This window comes from Engraulis encrasicolus, chromosome 9, assembly GCF_034702125.1.
Source record: "Engraulis encrasicolus isolate BLACKSEA-1 chromosome 9, IST_EnEncr_1.0, whole genome shotgun sequence".
NCBI classification, from domain to species: Eukaryota; Metazoa; Chordata; class Actinopteri; order Clupeiformes; family Engraulidae; genus Engraulis; species Engraulis encrasicolus.
The window spans coordinates 8,240,248-8,258,289 of record NC_085865.1 but is presented as its reverse complement, the minus strand read 5'-3'; the positions used below and the strand labels follow the sequence as shown (position 1 = coordinate 8,258,289).

Below are 18,042 nucleotides of genomic sequence, written 5' to 3'. Positions count from 1 at the left end.
TCAAAGTACACTACAGAGCTAGGCGCGTAGACCAGGGCTTGACACTGGCACCTGCCAATCGGCCAAATGCTGGTAAAACTTGGCTGTGGCTGGTAACAATTTCAGTGTCACTAGCCAATTTTGCAGGTGGCTTATTCTATGGTATGACATATTAGAATAGTGTATATTCTGCACTTTGCCCCTTGTGTATCAATTGTTCATATTTAAGTCCAAGAAAAAGCTCAGTTACTCAGTTTGTTTTATTTCCATGCACACCTCTTTTTGCTTTAAGCACCTCATCTTCTGAGGTTGGATGTACAGTTTGATGATGTCTTCCATGTTCATTTTCAAGTAAAATAACTTTTTTTGTTGACTGAAATCATAAAATAAGTACACCAGTTTGCAGTGATCGATCAATCGAATTTTTGAGTTCCGTTCATTTGAGTCAGTGTTTTGACTTGTCGGTGATTGTCTTAAAATCAAAGGGTACTGGGAAGGCAGTTTTGTGAACTTGAGAACATTGAAGATGGTTCCAAGTATACTGTATCATTATCAAGTTATTGTATTCTAGGATAAAGCCAGATCGAGTGGAAAGTGGAACAAAAGTGTGAATGTTGGAGTGTGTTTCCTTGCCTATCGTACTTTAGGCGTTAGCAGGGTTGCCAAATGTACTAAATTCCCCCCCCACCCCCAATCTGACTTAACTTTTGTTGATTTTTATGGCCATAAAACTACAGGAAAAACCCGTTCGATGCCCTTTTTTATCTGCAGATCGTCACCCCAGGCCCGTTGGGAGGGACACTTAAGGGTACCGTTTCAACTCTTTTGAGTAACATAGAATGTAACCCCTCTTTGCACGTCACTTTTTCATGGCACTGTGATTCCTTTCAGTCAATACTTAAACTTTCCGTTTCACTTATCTCAGTAAAATTGAATGTCAGATCCAATCAGAAATGTGGGCGTGAGGGGACAGACAGAGCAGAGGATCTCCTTGACAAATTGACCCTCCATAAAAAGCAAGTTTATTTAAGCTTTGTTTATGTAACCAAAGTCTACCGTGAAGTATATCATTATCAAGTTATTGCATTCTAGGATAAAGCTAGATCGAGTGGAACGTGGAACAAAAGTGTGAATGTTGGAGTGTGTTCCCTTGCCTATCGTACTTTAGGCCTTACCAGGGTTGCTAAATGTCACCCCAAACAGGCCCGTTGTGAGGCAAACCGACCAATCTGGCAACACGGACGGTGGGGGGGTAGCCTGATTCATAGCCTGCTGATTTAGCTTTCCTCCCTTTTCCTGTCGGACAGGAAGTGTAAAAGTGACTTCCTCCCTCTTCCAAAGACTGGTGATGTCATACAGTGCACATTGTCCAAATATGGGCCCCAAAAAAAGCTGTAAATCTTATGAATGATGTCATGGGTAAACCATGCTGCTGTATTGTATGGCCGCTAATAATGTGTCACGTACGTGTGTGTCCTTCTTTCCTTTCAAAGGCGGCCCTCTCTGTACAGCCGTGCGAGTGTGTGCAAGTGTGTGTGCACTGTGCGAGTGTGCGTGTGCGTGTGCGTGCGTGCGTGTGCGTGCGTGTGTGTGTGTGTGTGCGCGCGCCTTGCCTCCTTTTGAGTTGTGGAGTGGATCTGCCTAACAAAAGGAGCTAATACTTCAAACGAGTGGCACACAAAAGACACCCCACGCCACGCTTGTGTGTGTGTGTGTGTGTGTTGCGTCTTTATCAGACCCCCACCCTCTTCCCCTGTTCCAGCCATGTTGAGAAATCAGACTACTGTGTCTCTCTCCTTTCTGTTCATATTTTCCCCATCTACATCAAAGGCCCGGCCTGCTTGTTATCTTTCTCTACCGCTTGTTGTTTAGTGGTCTCACTGTCTTACTAGCCAGTTAAGTTGCCTTGGAGTACGTAAACCTACTGATAGTGGAGCCTTGTGGTTGTATTCAGAGGTGTCTGATATTTGAAGATTTACCGCTTGCTGAGAGTAAACGGTAAACATACCTCGATAAGGAAATACCCCCTGGTAGTGCTAGAGGCTGAGTGTGTACACTCCCGTCATTGCAGTTCAGTGCCACCCAGTGGTGAAAGTGTATTACTGCACTACCAGCTGTATGTATGTAAGCTGTTTGGTGTTGGACTACCAGGCCTACTTAAATGTTGTACAGCACACAATGACCCACTTCCTTTACTGTGGCAAACAGGTCAACACGCTGCATAAGTGATTCCCAAACTTTCCAGGAGGAGAGTAGACATAGTTTTTAAGGAAGTGTGAAAACCATGGGGACTTAATTCACTGCTGGCCTTCATCACAAATCATTTGCGACGTTTATAGGCTGTGTGTTGCGACGTTTATATGCTGTGTGTGTGGAATGCAGTTACTATTTATGACCATCATTACTGTTGTTGACACTTCCCTTTTACTTCAGATAATATTTATACATTTATAAGATTTATATCTGGATCGTATCTGGCCGGCCTACTTAAAGTAAAGAAGAAAAATCTGCAGCAGCTTTTGATTATTATTATATATCATTTTGGAAGTGATTCATTTGTTGAGTAATTTCATTTTTGGCCTATTCTGATGTAGGTGATGATTGTCTGTGTAAAGCACGAATAAGCCTTGAGGAGGGACGTGTGCTGTACTTGAAGTCCTCACAGTCACCGTAACTGAACAAAAGGCTCTACATTTGGACTTGTTTAACTATGCTGCTATCTATGGCACATTTTAATTGACATGGTCACCTGACCAGTACCATGTGAATGTTGATATCATGGAGGTAGTATAAGAACTGGAGAGAGTGGATAAGTCCTGCCTCCAGTCATTTCAATGGGAAATGCTAGGCTAGTGAATTCAGCCAAAATTGAGAGTCGTTTCCACCACCAGTTTACTCAGTCAATTACATGACACGTTAATGACTGACTTACGATTGACCAGAAAGATATATGGAAGACGGGCATTGGATGCATGGAGGTGCCCAACCACACACCTGTATAGGTATGTGTGCCCAACACTAAACTTGAGCACCCACCAATCGTGTCCACCCTCTTTGAGCGAAGTGGTGGTGGAATTGCGACGAGGAAGTGCCTTGCCAATTGGCGAAGCTGATCAGCCAAATCCTGACCCCCTGGTTGATATCAATAATGCCACATCTTGGTTCTTGCCTGTAGATGGCGAAAAAAGGCACCTTTTTAGTATTCTAGCTTGATTTCAAACCCGATTTCGATGCCTGATGATAATTAACACTTTTGCAGGATTTGCTGCAAATTTTTCACTAAAAAATGCCATGTCCTCTCTGTCCATGTCTCTTCTCCAGATCCCAACATGGAGTACAATCCCTCAGACCACCCGCGAGCAAGCACCATCTTCCTCAGCAAGTCACAGACAGACGGTGAGTGAACTAGGGCCTATACGAAGAAGAAGCCTATAAGAAGCTGGTTTAGGAGTAAACCAGGTGAAGTTAAGATGTACATCATCTAATAGAAGAGCCTTTAGTCCTGTGTGTTCTTAAGAAAATGAGGACTCCAGGCTCTTATATTAGATGATTCACCTCTTAACTTTACCTGGTTAAGAGTTTTGAGGACTCCAGGACCTTCTATATTAGGTGACTTACCTCTTAACCCTCTGAGGTCCAAGTGCCCTTCAGAGGGCAATGTGTCTCCAAAAACAAATCTGTAACTCTGTGAGTTTTTGTCATTGAAACATATAAGTCACACCATTAGAAACCCCAGACCTTCCAGGTCCCGAATATATATATATGAAATGAAAATACTTGAAAATGTTAGGGTGGTGCAAGCAGCCTAAAAGCCTCTGAAAGGCCTTAGACCTCAGAGGGTTAAAGGGACACTCCACCCATTTGCATTAGGCTTTCCATTGCTAGACACCCAGTCATACTTTTGAATGGTCGTGCAACACTCTCAATTCCCCCTGAGACAGGAGAAATCCGTATTAACCTCTTAACACTTTCTCCTACGATGATGTAAAAATCGTCATTTTGCATCATTGTAGGAGGAAGTGTAAGAGAGGTGGATTTCTGTTGAGACCTTTCAACCCCGCCCATAGGGGGTTGGACCTAATGCGCTAACAGACCTATCACAGATCAGTGTGCCAGTGCTTTTGAAATCACTGGCATTGAGACTCCAATAAGTCACTGGCAGAGCTGCGTGGGTGTGGCCTGTGTGAGCATTGCAATGCATTATGGGGATTGCTGTCTCAAATCCACAAGCACTAAAAAGTCATTTTCTGCCTTTTCTCAGCCAAGAAGGCACCCAATTAGAAATGTATGCAACTATTCTACTACATATATGACCCACTTTCAATACATATTCATGTATCCACCGGTGGAATTCCCCTTTAACTTAACTTTTAATATACGACCTGTGATCATCTCGATCTCGCTGGCAGTGAGAGATCCAGTTGTCTGCCTCCAACTTTGTCTGAATCGTATAGCTATCCTGCCTCAGTTGGACCTAATGATTCTTTTAAGCAGAAGTGAGACTATCACTGACGAGCCATTTAGAAGTATTTATTTTATTATTATTATTTTTTAAATGGTGGCATTTTAAATGAAGCTTATTTCTGGAACTTTACTCTCCTTGAACTGACTGGCACTGGCTCACCCAAGATATACGTGAATGTGTGTGTGTGTGTATGTACACGTGAATGTTTGTGTACACGTGAATGTGTGTGTACATGTGAATGTGTGTGTGTGTACATGCACACATGCATTTGCAATGTCCAAACACTCCATGGGTATATGTGGAGTTGAAATATTAAATATGAGTCTTAGACCAGCGCTCTCTTTTGCAGTTCCCGCCCCCAGTAAGAAAGGTAAGCCTTGTGTGCCTTGTAGTGGTCTGGGAGAACACTGGCACTCTCTCTACGTGGTGTAAAGTGCTTCCTGTACGTGCTGCAGTTAGGGATGCAAGCGATTAATCGATTAATTGACTTTAATCGATCAATGCATTAATCGATTAAAAAACGTTAATCGCAATTAATCCACAATTCAACCTACAAGAGACCCAGGTGAAATAGGCATGTGAAGAGTGTGTGTGAAGAGGGGTGTGAATAGTGGGAATATTTGAAACACCTTTTGCATTAAAGAATTGAAATAGAAGTAATTTAAATGTGGTATTTTATCTCAATTTTTTATTAAAATATTTACATTCAGTAGGTGTTTTTTTTTCGAGAAGCATTGAGATTTCGGGGGGAAAACGCCGCTTATCAATTAATCGTAAGTCGATCGATAAGGCTATCAACTAATGAGTAATGAATTAATCGATAATTTGCATCCCTAGCTGCAGTGTGTTGGTGCGTTCATGTGCTAATGTGCCCGCGCTGTTGCTTTATGTCGTGGTATTTACTCTGAGTCTGGGGTGCGTTTCTCGATAACGTCTTTGCTAACTAAGTTAGCAACTTACTTAGTTGCAATGCAATTTCCCATTGGAAACTGAGTAAGCTGCTTACAATTTAGCAATGATGCTTTCAAAGTTGAATTGTTTTCTTTATGCAGAAGAGGAGTGCAACTCTACTCTACAGCATCACTGTTTTTAGACATTCTGACGTTATTGCTCCAAAAAAAAAACAACACGCCAAAAATATGAAGTTGTGGTAACGCAAATCAGCAGTGTTGCTCTCTCTTCTTCTGCAGTGAAAAGTTTTAATCTGAGAGTCTAGCAGGTCTGGCAAATGCTGTTGGGTTTAAGACGTGCAAAATGGCATTGTCATTCAGTGTTACGGATACCTTCTGCTGACTGTAACTGTAAAAAAACATGATTTTTAAATTGTTTCAAGTGAATGGATGACAGCCGAGGCTTTCATGAATTCACTGGAAAAAAATAAAATAAAAAGAGTCATGTTTTTTACAGTTACAGTCATCAGAAGGTACACTGAATGACAATTTCATTTTGCACGTCTTTGACCCTGTTAAACATCCTGATTGAGGTCCATACACACATGCCTCCAGGGCCTCTGACAGCTTTGGCTGGGCCCAGGAGAAAGTAACCTGTAAAGGCCCCCAGCCCAATACATAGAATGTAATGAGGACCCACTTCTGGGGCCCCTCTCTCCCTGGGCCTGGGACAACTGTCCCCTTTGTCCTCCCCTGTCGGCAGGCACCCCTGCATGCCTCAATGATATGCAACATCATCAACCGGGAGGACTGTCCTTTAGCCAGCCAGGAGTAACGTCACAAATATGTGATTAGAATTTTGCCAAAATTCTCATTATGATGTCATAAGGACTTTGCGAGATTTTTAACAGAGACTTCTATAGGAGCTGTAGAGTGTTCAAGTAAAATTCTAGAAGAACTGGGAAAAAGTCCTTACTAAGCCAGCCAGGAGTGCTCTTCAGAGGTCCACTGTCACTGACTGTGTCAAGATCAGTGTCACAGACAGTTGTCACAGAGATACCTGTTCTCTGTTACAGAAGTCTAAAATGTCCCCCAGTCATGCATTAATGAAGAAACACACACAGACAGAGGCAGACAGACCTACACACACACACACACACACACACACACACACACACACACACACACACACACACACACACACACACACACACACACACACACACACACACACACAGATCGAAAAATAGATGGACTCACACAGGCAGACAGATTCACACGCACAGACAGGCATGTACGATTTACACACACACACACACACACACACACACACACACACACACACACACACACACACACACACACACACACACACACACACACAAACACACACAGGCCTTATGTGCATAAAAGGATTCTTCTGAGAGAGTGTTGTTGTCTGTCAGTGAGTGCTCATATACCTGTCGCTGCTGCTCCTGTTGTCCCTCCTGCCAGTGATGTGGTGGTCTTCTTGTGGCCGATGATGTGATGTTTTGACGTGCCATCTGGCATACAGTCTGTGATTTCTTTCTATTATCCTTCATATTTCCCACTCTTCTAAGGGGAAGAAAACAAACAATCTCGTAGTGAAGAGTGGATTCAATAAGTTCACTGCCATGTAAATGAATTTGTTTTGGCACACACAAAGACGCTGAAGAAGGCCGAAACGTCTGTCTGTCTGCCATGCTAATCCAGTATTAAAACTGCAAGAAACTGATCCGGGAGTGCGGCTTTTTTACTATACCTGAACTTTGCTGTTTGCTCACACCCAAAGACCTTGTAAGAAACTTTTCGGAGTTGAGCGCACTTTGTCTAATAAAGGTTTTGGCACATTCCCGACATAAGGCACTCAATGGACAGGGGAAATAAGCAGCAAGGCACATACATAAAGGACAAGCTGCCATGGGTGAAGGAACAGAGACAGTGAATTGTAGGCAGTAACCAGTAGTACTGTCTGGCAAACAAGAGTATAGTTAAGTGCATCCACTGGTTAAATGCATAGAAAATGATGAGAATTGTACAATGAGGGATATTGATGTTAAGAGATGTCAAGTGAGATGTCTAAATAATGTTTTTTTTTCTTTACAGTAAGGGAAAAGCGGAAAAGTCTCTACATTAACCATGTGAGTACCTTTTAAGGGTCTTATCAACATACCTATTTATTGATCTCCATGTAATTCATCTCATCACTACACATGCTGCATATTCAACTTGCTTTATGTCATTTCGGCCATTTTGAGGCTGAGACCGTGTGCATAGTAAAGGGGAGATGGAGCTAAGCATGACCCAATCATTCCAGCTTGTCCTGATTTAGTCTGCATGGTTATGTATTATATACAGTGCTTCCTCTGCACTCCTCTTTCTATCTCACAACATCAAAATGGATACTTTTTGGAAATGGCTTAGTTGTGTTGAGTTGTCGATATAGAACAGTAGACGCCGCACGCTGGCCACTCTTTTGTATTGGAAACGAGTGGCCTCAGTCAGATGGCCGCCATGTTTAACCGCCATGTAACTCTGACGGCATTCAGAAACAAGGCGTTGCACACATTATCCTGTAGGTGGAGGTAAAACAACACCTGTGAAAAATGAAAGGATACCGGTGTGACCGATCCACTGGGGGCATTTTAGCTGGGAATGATCACTTGGAACATCTCTGCGTGCTCGGCGCACTTGTTTCACGATAGGCCTACTTATTGCAGAATACTGTGTATTCGTATGGTTAGTCCTATAGACTAGTGTAGATCACTCCACCTGTAGGACAATATAGTCCCATAACATACCGCAAAACAAAACGAGTATCCATCCTTTTTTCGAACCGTAGTGCTATGACATGATTTTCAAAGTGTAAAATGATTGTCAACAGGTGTTTTGTCACGTCATCCCCCTTTAACATGCCCCATTTTAATCGGTCACACCGGACCAAGATGGCCGGCCCCCAGGGCTGGCCATACCCAATCAATGGCCATACCAGAAGGCTGAACGCGGCATCGAGAGTTCTAAATCAGTGGCCATACCAAAAGACTGAACGCGGCATCGAGAGCTCTAAATCAATGGTGTTGGGTCTTGACATGGGGAGTGGGAGACTAGCTGTGCTGGCCTGTTTATCGGTCAATGACGTTTTTTTTAGCTCAGACATCAAGTGGTACAACCTCAGCGAATGCAGATAAATTCATTAGTAATTGGACATTAATGTAGGCTACTGCAATGAATAGGCTTCATAGATTATCCACTAAACCAACAAAAAACATCTAATCCATAAAATTGTGGCATTTACTGTAGCTGTGGTTGCACCAACCTGACGTGTGCTACTACCAAAACGTCACTGACCCATATACACTTCTGGGCAGATGTGTATGAAGTAGAGGTACTCTTCATAATGTACTTATTGTACAACACTAATACATGATCTCGTTATTATTGATCAACAAATATTCCACGGTGCCAATGAAGTTGATTCACTGCCAGATTACTTCTACTTTATAATCCTCTGCTTGTGGGTGAACCTGATGTTATGTTATGTGTCCATTGATTTTTGCATGCCCTGCCATTCTAGCCAAATCTTCATAATGATAGATGCAGCCTAGCCTGCAGTTAATCCTATTAGATATTATACTGGATGATCATTTGAAAATTGTTCAAATCATAAACTCTTCTTAAATCCCTCCTTCCCTCCCCGCTTCGCAAGTTAACTCACATCACCGAGTCCAAGGTAAAGTATTACCCCTGACCTTCTCATCTCTTCATATAGTGTCTGTCTGCACATATTTTGTCTTTAATTTATATGATGTTCAGGGTTCTAAATTAACACCAGCCAACAGGCCAAATGCTGGTGAAATTTCCATTTGGCTGGTAGAAAAGACCAACTCACTAGCCACTTTGACCCATTATGGAGTACGTTTTTGCCATTTTGGCTGGTGACGAAAAAAGTTAATTTAGTGCCCTGATGATCTCGAAGGTGAAGATTGTGCATATCCCAGGAAAAGGTGCAGGACACAGGCTGACTGTAGTTTTGCAGTGAGAGGTTTGGAGTGATTACGTTTCAACTTCAGCAGTCTTCATCCGATTCTGATGAAGACTGTTGAAGTCGAAACATAATCCAGCCATGAAATAATTAATAAAGGAAAAAGGATTTTAAGTGTGCGGACCTCTCACTCCAAAACTTGTCTTTAATTTATACCTGCACCTGTTTGTGTGTTTGTGCCCAAGAGGGTTGAAATGGATGATTGACTCCACTGTAATAGTCACTACAGTTATTGTGCATGTACACACCTTTTTAAAAAAAAAAGAAAAATTAGCTTCTTTTTGTTTTATTGGACCGTGTTTGATCAGCCTTACAAAGAAATTAATGGAAACTTTGGTTACACTTGACTTGAGACTGGCGTCATACGCATTGCATGATGGTGTCATAAGTGTCAGAACAGTGTCGTGACGGTCATGAAGGAGTCGTAAACATGACGTAAATGTGTGTGTCATTACAGCACATGGCGGTGCCCCTGAGACGCAAGTACAGCTCCTGCTCCACCATCTTCCTGGACGACAGCACGGTCAGCCAGCCCAACCTCAAGTACACCATCAAGTGGTAAGACACTGTTTACACTTAACATTACATTATATAATATTACTTCACATTATAATATTAATTTACATCACATTCTATTACATTATATATATATCAGACAAGTACACCATCAAGTGGTAAGAGACTGTTTACACTTAACATTACATTATATTATATTACTTTACATTATAATATTAATTTACATCAAATTCTATTACATTATATATATCAGACAAGTAGACGGTTACACTTAACATTGCATTATATAATAGTACTTTACATCACATTGTATTACATTACATACAGCAGACAAGTACACCATCAAGTGGTAAGAGACTGTTTACACTTAACATTACATTATATTATAATATTACTTTACATCACATTCTATTACATTATATATATCAGACAAGCACACCATCAAGTGGTAAGACACCGTTTACACTTAACATTATATTATAATTTTACTTCACATCACATTCTATTACAATACATTACATATAGCAGACAAGTACACCATCAAGTGGTAAGAGACTACACTTAACATTACATTATATTATAATATTACTTTACATTACATTCTATTACAATACATTACATATAGCAGACAAATACACCATCAAGTGGTAAGGGACTGTTTACACTTAAAGTGATGAGCTTACTGTCCCATTTTTGGAAATAATCTCATATTACACCTCCCCTTGAGTTAAATGATTGTTCTCCTGTGCGTTCGACCCTTCTTTGGGTATGGCAGTGTAAATTTTACCTCCAAACTAGCAGTTAACATTGAGTCCTTTGAGACCAGTTAGCCGCCAGCTGGTCTCATAGGACTCAATGCTAACTGCTAGCTTGGAGGTAAAATTTGCACTGCCGTACCCAGAGAACGGCACAACCCATTGCACAACATTTAGCAGAAGCTTACTATAAATGCATAAACACTGAAATCCTGAGTAAGGAATGATTGGAGAAATGCTATGTAATGCATATTTAATGCAGTCATTTTCCTTGTCTGTCTGTCTGCAGTGTCGCCCTCGCAATATACTACCATATAAAGAACAGGTATGTATCACATTGAATAAACAGTGAAATGTCAATATTACTTTAACCAAGCAACGTTATGTACACTGATTTGTCAGTACACTGATTTTTTATATTTTTTTTTATGTACACCAATTTGTCTGAAATCAGATCAAACCGTATTTATTTATTTTTATTCATGACGCACTTTCAAAACAGGTGATGCATTAGTTGTTATGTTTTTCCACAACTCTGCATTAGTACAGAATTGCTCATTATCTAGGCCAGTTATTCACAACCTTTTTTGAACAAACGCCCCCTTGACCTCATCATAAGCCTCCCAACGCCCCCTTGACCTCGTCATAAGCCACCCCTTAGTATTACAAAATTAAACGGACTAATGCCCCATAAATGACAGCTAAGCACCGCCCCCTCTCAGCTGTATCCTTCTCAACGCCCCCCTAGGGCTCCTCCCCAACGCCCCTCGGAGGGCTGTAGCGCCCCGGCTGAGAAACCTACAGTCTCCAATGGCTTTCTGTGCTTGGATTTGGTTTGCAGGGACGTGGACGGCAGGATGCTCTTAGACATCTTCGATGAGAAGCTCCATCCTCTCTCGGTAAGTGGAACCTTCTGTGTATTGTCCTGTGTGTTGTACAGTATGTATGTGTTTGTGTAAGGTTGGGCAATAGTCTAGTGATGTGATGTTATGTGTATGCCCTGTCTTAAACAAGTCCTCTCCTCTCCTCTCCTCTCCTCTCCTCTCCTCTCCTCTCCTCTCTGCTCCCCTCTACTCTCCTCTGCTCCCCTCCCTCTCCTCTGCTCCCCTCCCTCTCCTCTACTCTCCTCTACTATCTACTCTCCTCTGCTACCTCCTATCCTCTCCTCATCTCTCCTCTCCTCTCCTCTCCTCTCCTCTCCTCTCCTCTCCTCTCCTCTCCTCTCCTCTCCTCTCCTCTCCTCTCCTCTCCTCTCTCTCCTCTCCCCTCTTCTCCTCTCCCCTCTCCTCTCCCCAGAAGTCGGAGATCCCCTTGGACTACGATAAGCACGATCCGGAGCAGAAGCAGATCTACCGCTTCGTACGGACGCTCTTCAGTGCCGCGCAGCTGACTGCTGAGTGTGCCATCGTAACACTGGTCAGTTACCCTGTCTTTGACATAACTGCAACTTTGATAGAACTTTATAGTAACTCTGTCTTTGATATATATTTTTTTTATGTACACTCACCTCACGACTCACAGTTCGATACACCCCATGATTTCACATTTGCCAACATTATAAAATAAAATTATGAATGAAAAACTATGATGGTTTATAGGTAGAATAGGTTACAATAGGTTACAAAAGTTTAAATAATATAATAATGATGATGATTTTAAGCTTGAAAGCACTATCACTTCATATCATGGGACTGTGTTCTGGACTGATGGGTAGCAAATCTTAAAAATGGCGTATCACGATATTGCCTCCTTGTATGGCGATTAGGGTGACCACCCGTCCCGCGTAGCGTGTGCGCGTACAGCACTTCAAGCCCAAATCATGCTTCCCGCGAATTGACAGTTTGTCCCGCATAATCAATAAAAAAGTGTGCTCGAAAAAAAAGCGTCTCTCTATCCCTGATACATAGGCAGTCACACAGGGGTTCCAAGACCCACCTGCATCAACGCAAGTCAGAGGTGGGATATAACTTCGTTCCATGTTACTTTTTAGCAACACCCTAGCAGCAAACGGACCGATTCTTCCTTAATAGTATGCGTTCTATATTATGAAAGCTAACCGCGACCGCGAGAAGCGGCAGTTCTTAATTAATACCGATGTGACGCGCACATCGCAACGCGAGGGAATCTACTGACTTTTTGTCCAGTTAGGAGAGTCCAACAACACTGAACCACCTTGGATCAATATGAAAACAGACCCTAGTCCATGACTTTTGCAACAGAATGCATCAGTGAAGCAGTTACCTAGGTTGGTTTATTGCTAAATGCAAGCTGTTTTCCCCACAATGCTGTGATTAGAGGACTATATTTCAACTACGGTGCCACCCTGCATCCATTAGGCTACGAAACCCCCTGGTATTTGTAACAGAATAAACATAAGAGCAGGAATTGCAATGTCAGCCAAGAATTGCTAGATCCAAATGTTGAAGTGTTTCCCCCAAATGCTCAGATGTTGCTTGCTAAAATTCTTATTGTAAAATGTAGCCTAGGTCCTCATAACATACCAATTTGGCACAACTGCACAGATGCACAAGGTGTCTTTTCAAGACATTAAAATTATGTTCACTTATTGTATCACATGGAGGTCTACTGACAATGTCTAAATTCCTTAATGTGTTGCTATTATTAATTAACGTATTTATTAGGGATCTGGGGGTTAAGCACTGATTACATTTTATCTGTAGCCTAGGCTACTTTATATTTGCAGTATTTAGAAGGGAAAAACGGCATATTGGTTGCATAATATTATGTCCATATGCACAATATTTAGGTTAATAGGCCTACCTGTTACCTATCCATGCCTTGTGGCATATAACGCCCAAGGTGTAGGGGGATACATCACTATGAATATAATATTTCATATATAATGAATGAATATATGAATATAATATATCATATAGTATATTATATTCATATGTAAGGTGGTATGAATGTTGGGGGGGGGGGGGGGGTGCGTGAGTGTGCGTGCACACCAGGGTCTGTCCCACACGAAGCATACCCCTTGTCCCCCCTTGGACTTATTATCAGGTGGTCACCCTAATGGCGATACAGTATTGTGACTCTGTGTGTCATGATTTTTCGGTTTTATACAATATCGTTACAGCCCTAATTTTTACATTATATTACATAAAATTAGCCTGGTTTCTACCAGTAGTGGAGCTCACAAAGCTGTGCGGAACTACAGGTCTGGCAAGAGCCAGGCAAACTTAACATCACACCTACCTGACATTTTAATCTAAAGCAACGAACGGTTATTTAATACATAACAACGTTGACATGAGACATTTAATTCGGAATTAACTGACTTTAATTCTGAATAAAACTTAATTCCACTTTAAACCACAAAACAAAAATGTCATACAGTGCCCTCCATAATTATTGGCACCCCTGGTTGAGATGTGTTTTTTAGCTTCCAAATATTTTATTTTTTTTCTAAATAATATGGGACCTTAATGGAAAAAAAGAGAAAAATCCAACCTTCAATACAAGTGCATTTATTCAGTGGGGAAAAAATCCCACATAAAGAAATAATTATTTGACATCAAATAATGTGTGTCACAATTATTAGCACCCCTGGTGTTAATATTTTGTACAACCCCCTTTTGCCAACAAAACAGCACCTAATATTCTCCTATAATGTTTCACAAGATGGGAAAAGACAGAAAGAGGGATCTTCAGCCATTCCTCTGTGCAGAATCTCTCTAAATCATCCAGAGACCTGGGTCCTCTCCTCTGTACTCTCCTCTTCAGCTCACCCCACAGGTTCTCAATGGGGTTGAGGTCAGGGGACTGAGAGGGCCATGGGAGGAGCTTGATTTTGTGTCTGGTGAACCATTTCTGTGTAGATTTGGCCATATGTTTAGGGTCATTGTCTTGCTGAAAGACCCAGTGACGACCCAGCTTCAGCTTTCGGGCAGAGGGCAACAGATTTTGATTTAAAATGTCCTGGTATTTCAAAGCATTCATGATGCCATGCACCCTAACAAGGTTCCCAGGGCCTTTGGAAGCGAAACAGCCCCACAGCATCACTGACCCACCCCCATACTTCACAGTGGGTATGAGGTGCTTTTCAGCATGCGCATCTTTCGTGGTACGCCAGACCCACTTAGAGTGTTTGTTGCCAAAAAGCTCAATCTTGGTCTCATCTGACCAAAGCACACGGTCCCAGTTGAAGCCCCAATACCGCTTGGCGAACTCCAGACGCTTGCGTTTATGATTGTGAGTGAGGAAAGGTTTTCTCCGTGCATGCCTCCCAAACAGCTTGTTGGCGTGTAGACAGCGCCTGATGGTTGATTTGGAGACTTTGTGACCCCAGGATGCTACCATTTGGTGTAATTCTGTAACAGTGAGCTTTGGAGATCTTTTGATTTCTCTTACCATCCTCCTCACTGTGCGTGGTGGCAAAATAAACTTGGGTCCTCGTCCAGGCTTGTTTACCACTGTTCCAGTTGTTTTGAACTTCTTAATTATTCCTCTCACAGTGGATATGGGCAGCTGCAGTTGAGTGGCAATCTTCTTGTAGCCTCTGCCTGACCTGTGAAGGTCGACGCACATCTGCCTCACTTGTATGCTGTATTCCTTTGTCTTTCCCATGTTTAAGAGTGGATAAGAGAAATGGCCTCGGTGTCACGTCATATTTATACCCCAGGGAAACAGGAAGTGATGAATTACTAATTAAATGTTCCTACATACTCTGGTAAACTTTGTAAACTACTGTAGAAATGACAGAAATGCTTCAATTATATTTATTTCCTGGGAATTGTTAAGGGTGCCAATAATTGTGGAACAGGTGATTTAATGAAAAATAATTATTTTTTAGTCAGGGATTTTTTTATTTTCTTACAAATTAATTTGAGTTGAAGGCTACATTTTCCTACAATTTTCAGTGTGACAGTATTCTTCTGCAATAAACACTGAATTTATTTTAAGGCTTTTAACACATCTCAACCAGGGGTGCCAATAATTATGGAGGGCACTGTATCAACAATTTTTTTGCATGAAATCTTGATTTCGATTTTTTAAAATCACGATCTTCCTACTAATATAATTTACTACTTAGCCATGTTCTTGGAATACTCCCCCGAGGCCCAGATTGCTCTTGTCTTGTTTTGGTAGTTTTTGATCCAGCACCTGTTGACTTGTTTCCTGGTTAACACCAGACCTAATCACAAGTGAGATTAGGTCTGGGGAGCTGCCTACTTTAAATTCCGTAGGGGCCAGAACACAGACATCATATATGAAGACTAGATACGTCATCGCGTATTTCAAGCACGTCCGCACAGGTCGGCCATATTAGCGCAGCCTAAACTCTCCACAGACCCTCCGTTACACCTGAAGTAAACTGAAGAGTTGAAACGTTGGGATTCTTAAATTCACTGAAATATTGACACGTGTTTATAAATGGTAGGGCTCCTTAAAACTTAAGTGTAGACTGGGGTAAAACGCCCAGGAGAGTAATACTTCCCACTTAACCTATTTGTCCAAAAAATGTGATAGACCTACAGCTAATACACATTTTAATCATTATTCATTGCATCAAATTATAGACGACAATGACGTACTGGAAGAGAGATGTAGCCTACAGCGCAACAAGTTAATTCTATCTGGATGGCTTTAGCGTCACGACTCATTTTGAACACAAGGTGGAGCTGTCGAAACCAAAGCATACTACAAGTGAACGTTTATTTGTTATTTTACTGAAAATATAAAAGATTACGTTGTGCATTTGTTTATGGGATCTATTTAATTACATGAATAAGCCTACTGAACTATATTATACATGATTTTAGACCTATGCACATAATAATATAATGTAATATAATATAATAATATTGTGAATATTCATCACTATGCAGTATCAACATATACTTTCGTTTGGAATTTTTTATACTGTATAAAAAAACAACCCTTTCGAAAATCGATATAAATTTGAGGGAATTATGGCCATCTGAAGAGTATACAACACCCAAAACTCACTGCAACTGGTTGAGCCAGAAGGCTGCTTTAACATGGCCGCCATGCGCGGACGTTCGGCTTGCATGACGGGAAGGCGGGCGACGCATCTAGTCTTCATATATGATGTCTGTGGGCCAGAATACTTGGCTATTATGACACACTGCCCTGCTCTCTGATTGGACAGAGAAACTGTAAAGATCAGAATGCTTGGCCATTATGACACACCTGTCCCGCTCTCTAATTGGACAGAGACAGGAACCATGATCTTGTCCGTTATGAGTCATCCTCGCCAGACTGTCTTTCAGATCAAAACGATTGTGTAGAACTAAAGGCAGTATGGGAGTTCCCAGGCTAGTTGACTTGTTGGCTGTGCATCGAATGTAGCATGTGGCACCTACAAAAACGAACTCCTAACTCTACTTCCAGGTGTACCTTGAAAGGCTGCTGACGTACGCGGAGATCGACATCTGCCCGGCTAACTGGAAGAGGATCGTACTGGGCGCCATCCTGCTGGCCTCCAAGGTCTGGGACGACCAGGCTGTGTGGAACGTGGACTACTGCCAAATACTCAAGGACATCACCGTCGAAGACATGTGAGTCACTCTGCGTGCGTGCGTGCGTGCGTGCATGCGTGCGTGCGTGCGTGCGTGCGTGCGTGAGTGCGTGCGTGAGTGCGTGTGCGTGAGTACGTGTGTGTGTGTGCGTGTGTGCGTGTGTGTGTGTGTGTGTGCGTGTGCGTGTGCGTGTGCGTGTGTGTGTGTGTGTGTGTGTGTGTGTGTGTGTGTGTGTGTGTGTGTGTGTGTGTGTGTGTGTGTGTGTGTGTGCCTGTGCTTGTGTGTGTGTGCGTGCGTGTGCCTACGGACAATGTCAGGTATTCAGACATGTGTGGGATGGTGGAAGACATGCTGTGAGTGTGTGTTTTGGACAAAGGCCAGTTATCCAGACAACGAGTAATATGCAGACGGGTATTACATATCCAGACGTGGATGAGGGAGGCTGGCTACCATGTGGTCGTCTTATGGTATGATGTCTCTTATGGCAATCGTAATACTCTTCCGGTATGGTCGGCATGCAGGGCCGGATTAAGATGGTCTGGGGCCCCTAGGCTACAGGTTGTTGTGGGCCCCCTGGAAGGCAAATATCATGACAAATTTACATGGTGTCATTATTACAAAGTAGGAATTGCAATACCATGTCTACCATCAGTACTCAACATTTTCAATATTGCATCCTGTGACAGTTTTGCAATTAGGCTGCAGCCATATCTAGCCTGTGTGTGTCCTAGGCTGCAGCGCAACCATATCTAACCTGTGGGGGCCCTAGGCTACAGCCATATCTAACCTGTGGGGCTGCGGCCATATCTAGCCTGTGGGGCTGCAGCCATATCTAGCCTGTGGGGTCCCCTAGACTACAGCCATATCT

The 18,042-nt window shown here is 42.3% G+C and overlaps 1 protein-coding gene across 4 annotated transcripts in view; it reads left to right on the top strand.

The window, feature by feature from the left end:
• Window positions 1-18,042, top strand: part of ccny (cyclin Y) — a 46,104-nt gene that overhangs the window by 18,484 nt on the left and 9,578 nt on the right. The window contains exons 2-9 of one of the 4 annotated variants that reach the window (XM_063206439.1): window positions 3,301-3,375; window positions 7,462-7,496; window positions 9,062-9,085; window positions 9,855-9,955; window positions 10,958-10,993; window positions 11,510-11,567; window positions 11,965-12,084; window positions 17,047-17,213. In XM_063206439.1, the coding sequence (XP_063062509.1) occupies window positions 3,301-3,375; window positions 7,462-7,496; window positions 9,062-9,085; window positions 9,855-9,955; window positions 10,958-10,993; window positions 11,510-11,567; window positions 11,965-12,084; window positions 17,047-17,213 (616 nt within the window). Of the gene's footprint in view, window positions 1-3,300; window positions 3,376-7,461; window positions 7,497-9,061; window positions 9,086-9,854; window positions 9,956-10,957; window positions 10,994-11,416; window positions 11,568-11,964; window positions 12,085-17,046; window positions 17,214-18,042 lie in introns of all 4 variants that reach the window. The other 3 variants (XM_063206436.1, XM_063206440.1, XM_063206437.1) reach the window with 3 other exon arrangements.